The sequence below is a fragment of the Neodiprion pinetum genome, chromosome 4, assembly GCF_021155775.2.
Source record: "Neodiprion pinetum isolate iyNeoPine1 chromosome 4, iyNeoPine1.2, whole genome shotgun sequence".
Lineage (NCBI taxonomy): Eukaryota > Metazoa > Arthropoda > Insecta > Hymenoptera > Diprionidae > Neodiprion > Neodiprion pinetum.
The window spans coordinates 27,293,936-27,313,333 of NC_060235.2; the positions used below are offsets into that span (position 1 = coordinate 27,293,936).

Here is a 19,398-nt window from a genome sequence, read left to right on the forward strand (position 1 = left end):
TATATGCTGTAAGGTGCTGTAAGGTTCCGTTATTAACAGTTATTTTCTGGCAGCACTGACAGAAGTTTTGCGTCACTCTTGCTCTACCAGATTATCAATGATACTCCGTCTCACACCTAGGGAATTCTTTAGTGTGTAGGCGGCTTATCTCAGGTCGTAGTCATTTAAAGCTGTGTAACCGTAGAAAATGCCAAGATGGCGTTGTGGGCAACTTGCCCCAAGGATGACAAGTTCGGTGAAATTTTAATCGCCTACAGAGTTTAAAATATGGTTTTAACCATGTATATATTAAAAAACAGTATTCTGCTACTATACACGATCTATTTTTCTGTAAGCAATGAAAATTAATTTTTTTTTTTGTTTTTTCTACGTTGTCAACTTTTAAAGGTTATATATTGCATTGATCTCTCGTTCAAAATGCTGTATATATTCATTCATCCTGTGTCGTTTTATTAAAGTTTTGTGAACTTTATGTGTGTTTAACTAATTGTCTGATCGCCAGCTTCGACATAATTTTTTTTTTTATATTATTTTGAAGGTTATAGTCTCGTTTAATTCCACTTTAAATTTGTGAACTGTACATGGGTTCCTGTTGTCTTTGATCCCGGTTTTTACTTACCATGATGAGCATATTGTATGAAAAACGGCCTTTAAAAAGGCCAAGATTAGGCCCTCCCGACGTATATCCACAAGAGCCTAAGCAAAAGGAGGATGAGCTTACACTAGTGAACGTTAAACATGGTTTTGCTACAATGCCTCAATTATCCGATGAATTTGGATCAGCCAAGCAATGTAATGTCACTGCTGCAAAAGTTGGTGCATATTTCAACGGTATACTTGCTAAGAAAGAAGAATTTGCCACGATGCCTGATACGGGAAGAAAGAGACAGCAGATTAATCCTAAGGATAATTTTTGGCCTGTAACTGCCAGAACTAAAAATGGGATTGAAGCTTGGTTCAAAGATCTGTCTGGCTGTAAGCCTTTGCTGGCCTTGGCCAAGAAAGCCCCTAATTTTAACAAGAAAGAAGAAATTTTTATGATGTTATGTGAATATCAAGTACCGATGCTGAGAGCCGCTTGGTTTATTAAATTAAGTTCTGCTTATACCGTTGCTGTTTCTGAAGCAAAAATTAAGAAAAGACAATTACCTGATCCAACAACTGGTAAGATTCAAAACAGAAAAGTACAATAAATAATAAAACGATATGTGTTGTTACAATCTATCAGATTTGTAATTTTCATTATATGAGTCAGACAGATATCTCGAACACTTGATCCAAAATTATTATACTCACAAAATGGGTACAGAATAGAAAATAGAAATCACACATTGTTTTTTAGTTTGTCATTATTGATCTTCAATATTCACAGGTTGTTTTAAAAATTTGACGAAATGCTATATCATACGTCATAAAAGACTGTTAGAATTCCATTTGAAATATTAAAGGGTACTAAAAAGTAATTTTAATGTAGTAATGCATTTTTAGAAAAATTCGTTTTTCCACAACTAGAGGTTTGTCTGAAATTATAATCAGTAAAGCATAATGAACCAAATTAGACTCATATTTTATTAACTCAACTCTTTCAAAGTCATTCTACAGTTGTAGAATAGTGATTTCCTATTTAATGTTTCGTTACTTTAACTTGACTGACTTCACATTCATCAGAACTTAGCTTCCTTGTTATGATACAAAATACATACTAATTATTTTGTTGAATTCTCATCAATGAACTTATGAATCGGGTTGGTATGAATTTTCTTATTTCAAATAATCTATAAATTTAAGTAGAGTGAAAATAAATATTTATGGGGCAATAAATACAATTGATCCTTTATTTTTCTTTTAGAATGGACTGGTACCTTAATAAAATTTCTAAAAGATCAGCTGACCAAATTACAAGAGTATTATCACATGAATCACAATATCTCTAATGGCATGAGCAACAGTACCAATGGTAGTACTCTGAATAATAACAGCACCAATAATACTGTGAATAATCAACCAACTACACCAAACCCAAATCCTGGGACAACTGTGGGTCCAGCTATGAACGAAGATCATAAATTAGCACTTAAACAGTGGCATTACTGTATTCAATTAGCCAAATACATGTTTGAGGAAGGATTGCTCGATAGGCAAGAACTGTTACAATGGATCTTAGAACTTCTCGATAAAATGAGATCTGCTCCGTTGGATGATGGGATTTTGAAGCTCTTATTACCATTGGCTTTGCAATATCTAGAAGAGTTTGTTCAGTCGGAGTTGTTAGCTAGAAAATTGGCATACTTATGCTGTCGTAAAATCGCACAGATGTGCAGCAATGTAGAAAACAGCAATAATCCTCAAAGTCCTATGGTCACTGCCTCTGTAAAATCAGAAGTGAGTAATATAAAAGAGAATCCCATTGCTCCAATGCCGGTTAATCCATTTACCGTGACTTTCAACGACTATATTAACTGTCCACATCACAGAGACATAATCTTGGGATTATCGGCTATAATTCAGGTACCTTTTTAATTATGTAGGGTAAGTTTTATTTGGTCGTCACCAAATTAGACACAAGTCATTTTAATTGACGAATAATATAAACACATACAACTACTCTACACAAAGGTTTTTGAAGAACACTGTCTTTGGTGCAGAAACTAACTTGAGAACGACAAATTTATTTTAGAAACACGCATTTAAACGCATCTAACGATCGTTCTTCATAAAAGATAATCAGTCGTTCTTCCCTCATTAGAAATTAACTTTTATAAACTATGTTTATGCTTCGTTATTACTTATCACATTTGCTAAAGGTAGAACTTGCAAAATCATTATTTTAGTATTTTATTATTTTCATCAAGAACTAACCCACCTCGAAATAGGAGTGCACTTTTTCATATAAACTCTTACATGTGATTTTATAAATTGGCCAACTAGAATATTATTACAAGAGATACTTTTAAAATGCTTATCCAGAAGAAACCTTTGAACATATACCCAAGTGGTTTGTATTTAAGGAAAGTGAGTAGAATGGAAGCTTTTCCAATCTAGTTAAATTGATCTTCAACAAATTTATGACTCAATGAGGTTTTTTATTTCGTATCCTGTTCAATATTGCTTGTGCCTCATCAGCTTTGACTAAGATAATCTATTCTTAGTCTGTACAATCAGTAGACCAATCTTCTAATTTCTCTAATTACCTATAAATCCTTAGGTAATTACAATCGAGTGTCCGACCGCCTTAGTTTGGAATAGTGTCGGAGAAGGTAAAGCACCATCAGTTTTAAATGGGTCTCCATTAGATCATCTGCCTAGTCCTCCATCAGCTTTACCGTGCCCCCCTGCCAGTTCGATAAATCCGACGATGAAACAGATCAAGGTTGCTCAAGAAAGTATTCGCAGACGATCATTAGCTGCTGAAGGCCGATGGTCGTGTGACAAATGGCAGCAGAGTAGTGCCGGTATGACAACGACTAAGGTTTTAGCTGCTCTGGATGCTTTAGATCGTCATAGTTTTGACAGAATGGATGCCTTAAACTCTCTGGATACACTGTATGCTAAAATATTCACTGCTACACCTAAGGAAAATACAAATGAGAGAGACACGAAAGTTGAATATTCTCCGCAGCAAGATGCCGCTATTATAGAAATTTTATGTGAATGGGCGGTAAGTTCGGAACGATGGGGCGAGCATAGAGCAATGGCTGTGGCTAAGTTGTTGGAAAAACGTCAGAGTGAAGCTACTGGAGAAACTAATGATAATGATGACAAAGACAGTGTTTGTAGTAATGCTTCACCACCAGGGTTGCCAATTTTTCAACCGCTACTCATGAAATTTCTAGATACCGATGCTCCGATTTTAGACCATAGTTCTTCCCAATCCAAAGCACAGTTCACCAATTTGGTTCACTTATTTTCCGAGCTTATTCGTCACGACGTCTTTTCGCATGACGCATATATGTGTACTTTGATATCTCGAGGGGATCTGATCCAAGGTAATTGTTCGTTACATTAAAACATTAGAGTATCAAAGTTGAAGGTATTCTACGATTGGCAAACATTATTACTAAGTTCTACTGAAGCAAGGTCTATTAATATTACAGGACCAGCTGCTAGTAAACCAAGTACACCGAACAATCGTGAACCAATAGACGAAGACAGCTTATTTCCTGGAATTGATTTGAAACCAGCTAAATTGGAAGTGCCGGATCACGGAAGAACAATGGATTATGATGATAGTAAAATTGATGATGATTTAGATAAGTTGCTACAACATATTAAAGAAGATCAACAGAATAGCATGGATGCTCCAGACAGTCCAAAGGAAGATGCCTTGGGTGGCCATAACGCACATGATGGGCTAGATTCTAAAAGTCCAAATCCATGTAGACATTTACTTTATACTACACATTTTCCATTGCCACAGGTATTGGTATGATTTCGTACTTATAGATTTGAACAGAAGGATATTGGAAAATTTCTGAAACTTTTTATTGTTTCAGGATGAAACCTGCAGTCAACATGACTGCAATCAACGCCACGTTCTGTTATATGGTGTAGGACGAGTACGAGACGAAGCAAGACATGTCGTTAGAAAAATGACAAAAGAAATTTGCAAATTATTTGGAAAAAAATTTAGCATCGATGTTGCAGAAGGTGGCAAAGTAAAAAAACACTCACGGAGTGAATTCAATTTTGAAGCTGTTACTCAAAAGTTTCAAAACTTGAGTTATTTTGACCAACACGTCGTCACGTGGCAATGTGCTACACAAGTCATTGAAATGCTAAACACATTTGCATTAGCCGGATCATCTTACTTACCTGTTCAGGAACATGTCGCATTCTTATTTGACCTAATGGAACTTGCGCTGAACATATACGGACTTATTGATGTTTGTATTCAGATATTGAAAGAACTGCCAGAGATTGAAGCACAATTGACAGTCAGAAATAGTCAGCTCGTCAGAAGTTACACCACGAGCTTGAGTTTATATGTTGTCGGAGTGCTAAGGCGATATCATTGTTGTTTATTACGTAAGTTATTTTTCAAACTTTGACCATGATAATATATATATTCTGTTGTAAACCCCTTCTCCATAATTACGTATTTTTAATCATCCAAATTTATTCAACTTGCAGTTGCTCCAGAACAAACAACAGCAGTGTTTGATCTCCTCTGCAAAGTTGTCAAGCATGTTTCGAATCCAAGTGACTGTAGCTCTGCTGAACGTTGCGTTTTGGCACATCTGTACGATTTGTACTCAAGTTGTTCATTATTGAAGACAAAACCCCACGGTGTGGAAGCTTTCAGTAATGCATACCCTAAAATTCGAACAGCTTTGTACAGCGCATTACAACCAACTCCATCGAACCACGTTTACAATTCTCAATTCATGATTGATGTCTTTAGTAGTCCAAGACGTAGTGGAAAAATTGAGCCTCAATGGGCCAGACAGCTGAACGAAACTCCGGCGAATCGTTATAGCTTTGTATGCAATGCAATTATTGTTGCTGTGAGCAGTGAGACAGATAATGATAAATTAAATGACGTTGCGATAATTTGCGCAGAGCTTACAGCCTGCTGTAATGCTCTGAGTGCCGAGTGGTTGGGTGTCTTAATGGCATTATGTTGTTCATCCAACAGTTCATCATTTTATATCGATGTTTTAAATCAAGTTGATGTTCAAAATTTGAATGTTCGTAATTCTTTGGCCGTGTTTACATCGATTTTGATTGGTAAATATTCTTATACTATTTTTAAACAATTGAAAGATTTCGAGTAATAATCGGGCTGATTCAAAGATTACGGTCGTGTTGTAAATCTCTATCACTATATGCACTATAATTTGTGTGATTGTGTTGCAGCCAGACACTGCTTCTCCTTGGAAGATTTTGTAGTGCACATAGCATTGCCGTCTCTTGTAAAGGCTTGTAATGAAGGCCGCGGTGATGCGGATATGGAAGCTGAAGCAGGTGCTCTGTTAACTTGCCACTTACTTCTACAACTATTCAAAACAGTCGAGTGCCCCCAACCGGCTTTATATTCAGTTAGCACCAGTCCGCATCCGCTGCCCAGTGGGAATTTGAGACGTTACAGTATAAAACTTAGCTGTGACAGACACCTGCTAGCAGCTGCCCACAATAATATCAGAGTCGGACCTGTATTAGCAGTTTTAAAAGCGATTCTGGTTGTTGGTGATGCTACAGCAGGTAAACTGCCGCCTAAAAAACCAGACATTCCAATGGCTCACTCTAATAAAGCTGGTCCAGGCAGCGTGGGTGCTAGTGAGAGAGAGTCTATTAGTCACATATTGGGCACCAGTGACATTTTAGGCGGAGGCGATGACTTGGGTCTCGACCTTGGATTATCATCAAGCAATGTTAACATGGAGACAGAAAATGTTAAAGGTTTGTCAGCTTTTGCTCAGCATGTATTGCGCCAGATATGCAGCCAAGAATGGGTGCTGGAAAGGTGTCTACAAAATCCCGAAGAACTGTGTCATCCCGACATGCTTTTGGACAACATGTTAACTCCTCGTCAAGCTCAAAGATTATTGCACATGATATGTTATCCTGACACGCTTATAGACACATTTTTAGACCAGAAAACGCACATCACAAATATACTGGAAAACCTCGAACAATGGAGTCTACGAATGTCTTGGCTTGACTTGCAGCTTATGTACAAACAATATCCAGCAGGTTCGAGTGATTTAACGCAATGGTTAGATACTGTGGCTAAAGCAGCAATTGACGTGTTCCAACTGAACACTACCTCCGGTAAACCGGACAAGAAGTCAGGTTCTATATGGTTGGTAGCACCTTTGGTATCGAAGCTGCCTAGTGCTGTACAAGGTCGTGTTTTAAAAGTAGCTGGACAAGTCTTGGAATCTGGTAATTGGTCTAAAGCAAGCAGAGAAAAAGGCAGATCGAAATCACCGTCTCTGTTCAATCATCAGCCATTTTTATCTCTAGTATTAACCTGTTTAAAAGGACAAGATGATCAAAGGGAAGGGTTGTTAACATCTCTGCACTCACAGTTGACACAATTTTTGAATATGAGCAAGGAAGAAAAAAATATTGGTTTGGAAGATCCAAAAACCAGGGAAGTGTTACAGGATGCTCTTCAACTGAGGTTCAGTTTGGTGGGTGGAGTTTTTGACACAATTCAAAGAAATACCACCGTAACAACTGACTGGGCGATCTTGTTTGTACAATTGATTAGTTATGGTGTCATAGACTTGAACAATAATTCAGAACTATTTACAACGGTAATAGATATGTTAGCAACTCTAATACATTCCACGCTTGTTTCGGATTCGCAGTCTGAGAAAGATGAAAACAAAAAGCATTATCAGAATCTGATGAAAAAACTTAAGAAGGAATTGGGTGATAGAAATTCACAGAGCATACAATTTGTAAGACAGTTGTTACCTTTGCCCAAAGTGACAATGGAAGTTATCACATGCGAACCTGTCGGCTGCTTGACGGATACAAAGGGCAACAAGATAGCTGGATTTGACAGCATTGATAAAAAACAGGTAACTCATTGAAGAATATGTGTTACGCCACATAATTGATTTATAGAATTTTACACACATTGTGTCTGGTTTGTTAATACAAGTTTAATTGTAAAATATGTACCAAAATGGGGAAAAAATTTCCCTCGATCATGGTGAAGAACAGAAAAATCAATCTGAATTATAACAAAATTTTTTGGAACGGCTAGAGAATGTCTTTACATATATATTACACATTCTTACTCTTGATACGATATCAGTCTGACATTTAATCAGTAATGTAATTTTTCTGTTTATTTCTCATACTGGTCATAAATTTCTTTTATTAATAGGGTTTACAAGTATGTGACTCACAAAAAGTATCTGCTTGGGAGTTATTAGAAGGGCATAAAAATCCAGCACCACTATCTTGGGCCTGGTTTCGAGCTGTGAAAATGGAAAGAAAACCACTGACTTATCAAGGAGCTCAAAAGTTGCTACGTTATCATACTCATAGTGCAATAAAACCTGCAAGTCATTATTTAGACCCACCGCCACTACCTCCCGAAGATTTAGAACCAGATAAAAAGGAATCAGAACCTGGAAAAGCTGATACACCAATGAGTGTTGAATCCCCTGGCAGAACAGGCAAAGGAAAGGCTATGAAACCTAGAAAACCTAGAAAAAACAAAGGCGCAGCTACTCCAACGGCACCAATACCTCAGCAACTGCAGGTAAATTGTGACTTTCATAATGTATTTCCGAAAAACCTGTGTTATTCACGGGTAAATTGCTTAACAGAACGGACGCAGATATGCTGACTTTGTACCAGGAAGTAAACTGTTGCTTCAACTTTTTTCTGGTAACCGTTGTGTTTTTTCAAGTTATCAACGAACTGCATGCATACTTTTGACACTATCATTTCGAATAGGATCGAATTTATCACAATCTTACACATTTCACATGAGACATGATCTTACTATTCACAACAAAATGATGAACAGTACAAATCAAGGTTGACAATGAAGTTTTATGTGGCTATAATTAGAATGAAGGTATGTAATGCAAAACCAGATAGTTGGCCATACAGTGGGTCCCGCAGTAAAATAGATAATTATTTTCCTTAGTACAAATAGATTAATTTGCTCATTTTTATATCAGCCAATGAATTTACTTCTGCAGTCAATTCTTATATTTGATAAGATATTTTTGTTCCGTATTTTGAAGTTTATTATTCATATTCCTAGTTTGGAGTAACTCTTACAGTCCATTCATTTTCTCCTTTAATGAGGTAGATGAGTTGAAGTTCTTGACCGTGTAGATATTATGAATATTTGATTTTGTTGGATGTCGGTCAGGGTTGGAATGATGCACATTAAGCAATCAATTTTATTTTCTGTATGACGTTTCGGCAGGCTTCACCTACCAACATCACGTTTCTTTAATATAAATAATAAGACACTGTTATATGACTTACACTTGTTCACTAACTGTCACATTAAGAATATAGCACAGCTAGGTAATTATTCATCTCTATTGCATCTAAATGATTTATAGTGTTTTTAAATTTCTTAATGTACATAAATGCCAACGTTTAATATTTTATCTAATTGTTTAAACTGCTATGGAAGATTAAATTATCTAACACTTGCATAAATCGACATTCCTTAACGCTTGCTAATTGCATGGTGTTCGAGAAGGAAGTGAATACCAACCTTACTATACTAATCGAATTGTTCTCTTAGTGGTCAATTTTAACAACAGTATGTGATAGTCAAGTACCTGTTTACATATTTGTTTGTGTACTGACCTCATTGTTTACACAACAATTTAGATGATGTCCGAATAGAGTTGACTCAGTTTTTGTCTGTCAGTTCTTTTGTTGACTGTATTGTCTTTAGATATATATATTATTTCCTTGATAAGCCTCTTATGCCCGTTGGTTTTTATGTCAATTATTTTTACATTTCTCAAATTCGAAACTGTGCCCTTCAACCAACCCTGACTGTCATACAACGAAATGAAATTTTCATTTAATGAGATAGGAAAGGAATGTTGAACACTTGATACTACATAGATTTTGATCCACAATTCATACCAATAATGTATCGTTTAAATACCAAAATGGGGGGTACAAGAAATAAGCAGGCGTTAAGTTGTAAAAGGGTACTTTCTGAACCATCTTTTAGCTGTTGGAAAAAGTGTGTTAATTCAAAAGATACTAATGCTCCATCAAAACACTGAATGTTTGTTATTAATCCTTGCTTTAAATATACAAAGAAAGGATCTTGTATGATTAATAGTTTCTCAATTTATCAAAGAAAAGCATTTGCTAGTAACTTTTATGCATTGTGTATATAAACAAATTATTTATGCATAATATTTTTTTATTCCAGCAACAAGGTCCACCGCAAATGCAACAGATACCGTATGGTCAACAACCGCAGGTGGTACAACAACAAGCAATGTTCCCCGGGCAACCGCAACAACCGCAACAGCAATGGTACCCAAATCAACAAGGACCAACACCACAGCAGCAGTATGGTTACGGACAGCAAATTCCACCTGCTCAAGTCAGCGGTCATCGATACGAACGTCCTGGCATGAATAACCAGTCGAAACAGGCACTATCCAATATGCTACGCCTTCGCGTACCATCCAATCAGTTTATGGGAGGACAACAACAGCCTGGTGCACCCCCAGGACCTGGACCAGCTGCATACCAGGGTATGCAGAGACCACAGTTCATTAGACAACAATTGCGAACACAGCATGCTGGCCCAGGATTAAATCCCCAGCAAACTATGTTCCCACCACAACAGCAGCAGCAAGGAATATATGCTGGGATGCAACAAGGTAATTTATATTGAACTTTTTCACATTGTACGGTATTAGCAGTATTATACGTTATCTAGATAATTTCATTTATAATAATCATTTTGAGTAAATTTGTTCGTCTTATAGAGTCAATGCGTGTGAAGTTCATCTTTCATCTTCATCTACACTGATCACAAAAATGAAGGGGGCACCCATTATTTGTTTGCAAAAACCAAGAATTTTAAAGGTGCAAAACACTCATTCAAAAATCCGTTAAAAAGTATTTTGAAGCTTGAAATAGCTTGCCTAATAATAATGACCTGCGTAGTCCATACTAACATTTTAAAGATTAGAGATTCTTCTGTTCAAAACCCTTCAAATTGGTTCTAAGGTGTTCCAACACATTCAATTTTAAACAGAAACGCAGGATTGTAATGTTACCTATAGTATTAGAGTTACTCAAGGTGTACCAGGTGAAGTTGCATGGCCGAATTTAGACCTAGTTTAATCAGTTTTTCACATGAATTTTTCGCAGAGTTATCCAACTTTCAAATTGCTAGTCTTCTAAAGTAAAAAAGGGTGACCCCTTAATTTTTGGGACCAATGGTGATAAATCAACTGCTCACCTTCATATTTTTTTAAGATATAAAGATGAAATAAACTGCTTCCTGAAACATAGGTGACACCATTCGAAGTCAAGACTCTGATGTGATTTTGAAAAAACATATCTTTCATTATTTCATCAAATTTAGGCTGTCTGGTTCATCCCGCTAAATCTTTTGTTACCTCAACAAAAAAATTAATCACAGCAACAATATACTTTTCAGTACCTACATAGGAATATTTTGACAAATGAACAATACTTCTTTCTCAGTGTATTAAGACTCTTCCCTTCTTATTCTTATCATTTTAATTATCTGGATAAAATCGATCATAATCTGACCTAGATGAATTTGTGTATGAATAATCTTATCTTCATCATGATAATCATACTGATTATCTTGTAGAACACTGTTTAGTGCGAATCGTTGGCCTTGTGTAAAGCTAAAGCATCAAGAGTTATTTAGAATCATTAATCGATTGATATTTATAAGATCGATGGTCACTTTCAGGAATGAATCAAAACTATGCAGGTTACGGAGGGCAACAAATGTTGCCACAGCAGCAACAGCAGCAAATGTTACAGCAGCCGCAGCAGCAGCAGCAGCAACAGCAGCAACAACAGCAACAACAACAACAGCAGCAACAACAAGGCATGATGAATCAGCAGCAGAATATGATGTTCCAGAATCCACAGCAAATGATTGGTGCTCAAAGAGGACAAGAATATATGCCACAGCAAAGAATGCAGCCAGGTACTGCCCGGCCGCCTTATCATCAGGTATGAAGAATCAAAATGAATGTGTACTATATTACAGTGTATTTCACGTAAATATTTCATGTAAATATATCCAGTAGATTTTATAAGAAACAAAATGAATGGGCAAGGAGAGATGATACTACATTTACTATATTTTCGTCAATTTATTCTTGTTATTCATGATACGGCACCTACTGTGTCCGGTCCATGACGACCAATTTCGAAGCCCAAGTCCTTGTAACATCCATACATATACGTATGAACTTTCATATAAACAAACAGAAACACGTAACTTATAGCTGAGAATTATCGGATGTCTAACACTCAGGAGAAATATACAAGTTTGAGAAAGTTATAGGAAAATGATAGGAAAAGGAGTTAAGCCTGCTTAAGTTACAGTTGCATTCAGGTCTTCAATTGGACTTTGAAAAAACTAGAATTAGCAAGAAACTTATATACAGTTCAGTCGCTAGACACCCCGAATTAGAAGTTTCACCCAAATATTCAATATCATACATATCATACATATTTAGAGCTACTAGTATTTTGTTGCATTCAACGTATTTTAAAGGCACCAAACGTCACAATGAACACTATGGGGCCAATGGGTGGGGGAGTTCAAAATCAACCAGCTCCCCCATATAGACAAGCTAGTGGCAAGCCTGGTTCAGTTGGAGTTGCTGGTGTTGGAGCAGGTGGTGTTGGGTTACAGCAACAAAATCAACAATTCCAACAGGTAAAGTTCATGCACTCCAAGAACTTTTTGATTTTACTTCTAATTGTTGCATTGTTCCAAATACAAGTCAACCCTTAATGTAAGTGGACTACAAGAAGTTCGCCTTATATTCAGAACAATACAATGTATGCTGAAACTTAGCGTAATGCATTAATAATTTTAATCTAACGTTGGTCTTAAACTACTCGTGCATTTGATAAACATTTGTTGTGTGATATATAACGGGATATAGCACGTGAGCTGGATCAGTTGTCTCTCGGATATTTTGTTAATTCTGCATGTCGATCGTCTTTGGAAAATTGAATTATCCTCCCAATGAATTGTCTAAATAATAATGCATTTATTAAATCATTTACAATCGAAAGTTTCTAGCAGTTTAAAAATTAATGACTCTATCGTCAACATGGCTAGGGTATAAGTTTTTCTTTCAATAGACGTTGATAGCAACAAAACAAGGGAAATATAACCGCAAAAAAGTTGATTTTTTAATTATTGATTTAAAAATACATTTTCAAAAGATGAAAGCTTTTCAAAAATTAGACACATCTATATAGGGTGAGTCAATTGAAACACCGAGAATGGGAGGAGCCTAGTTGCGATCATATCAAAATAAGGTTCGAGGTCTACATACAGGTATTCAGTGGTAATAAGAAATAAAGTTACGATATGACAATAAGAGTTCTATTTGTAATAATGGCTGGTACATTGTATTAAAGTAAACAGTGTTCAAACTGCTCCCCTTCTTTATTGTCCAGTCGGCTTTGCATAGACTGTCACACGGCTTCGGCTACATGTAAACTTCGAACCTTACTTTGATCAACACAACTGAGCTCCTCCTATTCTTGGAGTTTCAATTGACTCACTACAGATTGGCTGAGGGATACGGCTAATTCATCAACCAAGCTCCTCCCATTCTCAGCGTTTCAATTGACTCACCCTGTATGTTGAAGTATTGCAAACGTTCGATATTAATTTGAATGACGTGTTCTGTGTCGGTTTTGTGAATAAAAATCGTCAACTATAAACTATTGAATTAGTTACAGAAAATCTATTACAAATAAAGCTGTCCTGTTCAGGATAATAAATTGCCTGAGGATGGTGGCCAAAGTGCACTCGACATTTGCACAAAAGATTTGTTGTAAGAACATTAAGCTTGGTAATAGATCTCTAATTTTCAACTTTTCTTATGTCACCAGCCATATAAAAAAGCATCCGGAAACTGAATTTTTATAAATTCGGAAAGGTTCTATCCTTTGATTGAATTACCAAAAATTAGTTGTAATGGTTGTGTAATCAGTGAGCCACATGTGTTTGCAAATAGGAGATGCAACCCATCTTGTCCTGGAGGAGAATATGTTATGATTATCTTAAGATTACCATTTACATCAGCTCAACTCAATGAGAAATTTGCGAAACATAAATCAGATTTAAGGTAAGAATTGCTAGATGTTGAGACTGCATCATCATCAACGATATAAAAATAAGCCATGAGCAAGTTTGCCATATCTTGGCCCAATCGCGCGTTTATCCAAGTACATAGAACCAGGGACATCGTGATCATACCTCTGACTGCCAGCAAAGTCCCACGATGCCAATGCGAAGACACTCAATATTAGACTACGCAATCTTTTTTTACCATTGTTTTGAGTCCTACCCGAAGTATTTTCATTTCTGAATAATAACCGTTGAAACCATGTTCTCTATTATATAGTTTATGTATCTACTTCTTCTCTTTTATAGCACTTTTCGAATTTGCACTAAGCCATTGGGGATAATAAGACAATTGAAACCTGGTTATTGGCGTATTACCAGAAACTCAAAAATGATTTTATAACATGAGCCATTGATTGATCCACTGCATTCAAGAATATGTGTCTAATTTGCACCAGCTAAGTCGGACCTAATATAGTCATAGCTCACCCTATTGAAATAAAAAAATCTGAATAAGCAATACTTCAAATGGGATCACACAAGGGCAGATTCAAGGCCAACACGCTGTGGAAGGGATCGGCAGTTAGAAGTGGGTACTCGGATTCACTATGACTTTAGAAATATTTATTGGTAAAATTAAATCTCAAATATTTCTAGCAGCATTGACAGTACCATTTAGCTATCTGACAATGAGCCCCATCTCTTTAGCCTGCTCGATATCGACTATGAATATTTGATTGAATTTTTTTTTGCGCTTGTACGCATTCTGAAACATGGTAATATGAAAAAGTCCGATTTGTCAATGCTTCACCCATTTGTTGAGCTATTGTAACGATGTGGTATTTTCATTAATTTTATCTATCTTTGGGAAATTGTTTAAATAGTAGATATTTTTCCAAACACTATTACCAGAGTAATATCCTATTTAGACGTTTTTCAGAGGCAGATAGTAAGGTGTCCCATATTTAGAGTGTTGACAAATTTTTTCAAGCACACCCTCTAAAATCAATTTCAAATATTTAAAAACATTTGCCTAATTTTCTCAGATTTTATCTGTATTGTAATCCATGCCGACAACAGGATGGATTTCCTCGTTTAAAATACACATATTTCAGGCATGTTCTCAGTATATAGTTTGTTATAAAAGTGATAATATTCAAAAAATGATATATTTGTAATTGCGTATAATAAAATTGTGTATTTTAAATGGGGATATCCACCCTGTTGTCGGCACGGGTAAGAATTGAGATAAAAATCTGAAAAAATTAGGCAGTTATTTTTGAATTATTTGAAATTGATTTGGGGGTATGCTTCGAATAATTCGACAACATCATAATTATGAGACACCCAGCAGATACGAAGTGATTACAACGTATAAGTGAGAAAATCCGGAATTTTTCGAAAACATTTTAATACGCTTAAAAATCGTGTTTGATTGTGAGTCGAATATTTTGACTTTCGATGAAACTTTAATACGATTTCACCGCAGTTATTGTTTCATGATTACTTTTTTATGTTAGTTGTGTACATCTACAAGCATGGAATCTGAGCTTTTTTTCACACAATCCTGAGATCCAAATTACACTAAGAAGTGGTTTGTAAACCAGTGCTGGTAGACGTATGGGTGTACAGACCCTAATATTGTACTTGTAAATAGCAAGGAAAATCTGTTCTCATAAAAGTCTTACCTCCCCAACGACTAGAAACATGCAGAATTAAGAGAATATCTGCAATATTACGCAAAAAGTAACTGAAAAAGCCGCATAGTTTTCAGTTTTAATTTAATATTCACACATTATTTCAAGACTACATGCACCTAGCTCCTGCAATCGTCATTGATCGGAATCGTTTGTCGCAGAAGCTATTTACCAGAGCACTGCGACATAGCACTGAGAACTATTTGTATATTACGAATTTATACAAAAATGAATTTCAGATGTAGATCCATCAGTTATATTATTCTCTCTTCAGACCCTCAATTGATTCAATTATTTTTCAAATAAGATTTTGATTGAAATTTAGTTACCTGCACTGAGTAGTCTTTGAAATTTTACTTTGTTTTACTATTAATAAATTGGAAAAATAAGAATATATTTATTCCAATCAATTACATGAAAATTAGAGACATCTTTGTTTTTGGAGAAAGAGTCTTCGTATAATATTTCTTTAAAACTGACGTTGAAAACTGACCAACAGCAGGCCATAAATCAGCAACGCATGCGGCATATGCTAGCCATGCAACAACAACAACAACAGCAAGGTGGAGGTGGTGGACAACAGCCGACACCTCAATTGGTAGCTCACCTTCAACGACATTCAAATCAACCACCCCAACATCCTTATCAACATCAACCTCCGCCGTATTAAGGTGACTAAAATATGACTCAATATTTGAAAAAATCGGACAGACATTATCGCCCTATATCTCGAAAAATTATATACATTTTTCATTCGCGGGGATTACAGTTTTTGAAAATCCACATCCAAACAACAAGCTATTATTGTACGCAGAGTTACAATTCAACAGATGAGTTACAATTCAACAGATGAGTTACATGAGGAAATCCAGATAAGAGGTTCTTTTGCTTGAGATGAATTATAAAAAATCGATAAATCGAAATTAGTTATGCTATTTTCACTTTCCGCAGGAAAGTTTATTGTTGATACTACTTACACTTAAAAAGTCACCTGGCATTTTATGCTGGTTTGAAAATGATGTAACGTCAATTTCCAAAGATTTTATGTTTTAAAAACATTATCACGATGGCCATAATGCCCCTGATAGAGAACAATACATAAGTATTGATAATGTGTAGTTGAAGACAGAGTGAAAGTGAATTTCTTGGCATATACATAAAACAACTATTTATACATTTTTAACAGAGGTGTAATATGACTAAATTGTGATATGTAATAAGGAGATTTTTTTACTGGTACAAAATGATGCAACCCTAGTACATATATCCCGGTGATAGTGCAGTTTTGTACTTTTAGCTTTAGATAGTGACACATAGTGAGTAAAATTACGTTCTATATCACCCACCCTTATCCACAGTAATCAACAGTCAACTGTGAAATGTCGAATAAAGGAAAAAAGGATTGCCTAATGTATTCTAATTGGTTTATGAAATCTGTGAATTCTTGCCAAATTTTGTATATATATTGACATTACAAACTATTTTCAACCAAAATATTATGAATATCTGCATCCTTAATACCCACACAATTGAATTAACGGCCCTGGGTACAAGGAATTAAATATATTGCAAATACACAATAAATTTATTTTAAATATAATATCGTCAGCTTTATGTGACACTTTGTTTAATAATGGAATATCAACGTAAATTCGTGCATTTTGCTATGTGGGTGATGTGCTAACAAAATAGGCTCATGAACGTAGGATTTTACTTTTTCTGAAATCAAGTAAGAATAATTTCATTTTTCTTCTCGTATAACACAGTAAATTAGTATCTGTCAGAGTTAATACTTACGAAATATTCTTTATTTAATTATTGACTATGCTGAGATGTATAAAAATTATTTATTATGTTTTTTGCAGAGTTGAATTTCAGTGAAGCTAATATAGGTGCACCTGAAGCTTGTCTCATATCCGACATTAAATATTGACAAGCAAAAAAATAGATTAAAGTTAATGTGGACGTATGTAAGTGTTAGTGAATTGATTGTACTTAATTTCAGTTATCGCTATCAGTCGCATTGTGGTCTACAGAGACTGTGGATGACACTTGAGTCTCAGCAGTGTTTTAATGAAATGATGAACCAATTCCTGTGTGTAAACTGACGATATTTCATCAGAAAATTGACTGCTACCTGAACCTATATTTCAAGTTGAAATTTCTTCAGGATAATCATGAACATTTAGATCTTTGTGTTCCACATTTTCCAACTCATTGTATGTGTATATACTAGCTATGTAAATTTAAATTAAATGAATATTTGTAAACAAACCACACCATGTCTTCATCTACTTCTAATTATGAAAATAAAAATTGAATGAATCACAGAAATTATATAATATGAGTATGCATATGTAGATGTAGGAATTCTGTGTTCTCCTTGCCTTTCTTTACGTAAGTTATTAAATTATTCAGAAATATCCTGAAATTTCTCGCTTATTATCTTATACCCCTTGAAATTTATTACAAAACGTATGAGAACCTTGATATTCTCACTCGCATCTCATCGAATTAAAAATTCCCTGTAAGTGGAATTTTCTATTCATGTCACTTTTGGTCCCAAAGTTTAATGCGTATCAAAAACAAGAGTGTTTAAGCGTTTTCAACGTTTTAATTATATAATCTTTTCTCAAATTGTTGATACCTTAGCTTATGTTATACGAATCTACTCAGAATTATGTCTATTTCATAGTAGGGAAGTTGTTTCATAAGGGTTCACGATTCCTCAATAATAATATTGATATGATATTCGTTTTTTCAATTTTTGTGGCAGAACTATAAAGTCCGTAACAATACGTCACTCACTTCGGAAACATTATTTACCCATACAAAAAATATGCTAATTATAGAGGTGCGAAGGGCAATTGTAAATATTTAACCTAGCATCACGTCAATGAACACAGCGCTATATCCACATCAGGTCGTCACTGAAGTCAATTGTCACCAGTGTTCAAACGACTTAGAGTTCACGTTTTCATAGTTGTCAGAGTACTACATTCTCAGATTAATCCCACTACTATACCTTCATTCGAACAACGCTTTCAGTCTTATATTCGTTACAGATTATTGATTTTATTTAGGTTCTTTCCTGTTTAAATTGTGTTTACACCTAAAAGGTTGTTATAATTTGAGATGATCTTGATTTGATGAAAATGTTGGCAGGATGCTGATTGATTCATAATGTTTGACAAAATGTAGTCTACTTAAAAAAGTTGAATTGATTGTTATTTACAATTGGAACTTGATAAAAGATTTGGAGTTTGTTTTAAGAGAAGTCTTCTTGAAGAGTGAGTCTTAAGTACTGAGTGACAGTTTTTGAAAACTGCAAATTAGGTGAAATAGGGAGTCACACATAGCTGACTAAGTACATTTAAAATATGTGTAAGCCCAAAAAGATATGAAAGATAGGAGACAAGATGAAAGATGTGAGATTAAATATTCAACACTACTTCCATTTCTACAGCAGACTTGATACTTTCACAGTCATATACCATAGCTAAACACTGCCATTTTGTATTCTAATTATTTCAAGCTCAATCATATATTCATCACACATTGCAGTACAGTAGAATAGGATGTTTATCACAATATACATTGAAACATATAAAATACTGTTATTAGAAACTTGCATGACAGATTAGGATAGGAATAATGAACTAATTATTATAAGTAATCTGCGTGTAGCAGATTGTAATTTCCGGCCTACATGGATCACGTTTCGGACAAATCAATCTTTGCCGTACCTGTTTCTAGCATCCTATTACATCCCAATTTTCTATTGCTTTCCAAAAATGTACCCTGTTTCTGTTTAACTCGGCTATGTTTCAAAACCTCAGCTTTACCATCCTACTTCCAGTATCCTTT

General features: G+C 35.3%; 1 protein-coding gene across 9 annotated transcripts; it reads left to right on the plus strand.

Moving 5' to 3' along the window:
* The first annotated feature begins 132 nt into the window (after positions 1 to 132).
* kto (kohtalo) lies at positions 133 to 17,805 on the plus strand. Of its 9 annotated transcripts, none has more exons than XR_006882784.2 (13): positions 133 to 1,164; positions 1,850 to 2,508; positions 3,206 to 3,986; positions 4,095 to 4,417; positions 4,494 to 5,025; positions 5,131 to 5,727; positions 5,857 to 7,532; positions 7,844 to 8,224; positions 9,887 to 10,346; positions 11,420 to 11,688; positions 12,239 to 12,403; positions 14,144 to 14,423; positions 16,031 to 16,166. XR_006882784.2 is itself a non-coding variant. In XM_069135597.1 (13 exons), exons 1-12 carry the CDS (start codon positions 621 to 623, stop codon positions 16,199 to 16,201), a joined length of 6,558 nt encoding a protein of 2,185 aa, XP_068991698.1. In that variant the 5' UTR covers positions 134 to 620; the 3' UTR covers position 16,202; positions 16,301 to 17,805. The 9 variants fall into 9 exon arrangements, 6 of the variants coding, with proteins under 6 accessions (XP_068991699.1, XP_068991698.1, XP_046478409.1 ...); XR_011176988.1 differs by lacking the exon at positions 14,144 to 14,423 and adding an exon at positions 17,397 to 17,805 and having other exon boundaries at positions 134 to 1,164; positions 16,031 to 16,410; XR_006882782.2 differs by lacking the exon at positions 14,144 to 14,423 and adding an exon at positions 17,537 to 17,805 and having other exon boundaries at positions 134 to 1,164; positions 16,031 to 16,410.
* Positions 17,806 to 19,398: the final 1,593 nt, after the last annotated feature.

Excerpts from the sequence above, each read along its gene's own strand:
- kto (XM_069135597.1), top strand. The coding sequence starts at position 621 with ATGATGAGCATATTGTATGAAAAACGGCCTTTAAAAAGGCCAAGATTA. Across the intron at positions 7,533-7,843 it reads ACAGCATTGATAAAAAACAG|GGTTTACAAGTATGTGACTC; the intron begins GTAACTCATTGA and ends TTTTATTAATAG. Across the intron at positions 10,347-11,419 it reads ATATGCTGGGATGCAACAAG|GAATGAATCAAAACTATGCA; the intron begins GTAATTTATATT and ends GGTCACTTTCAG.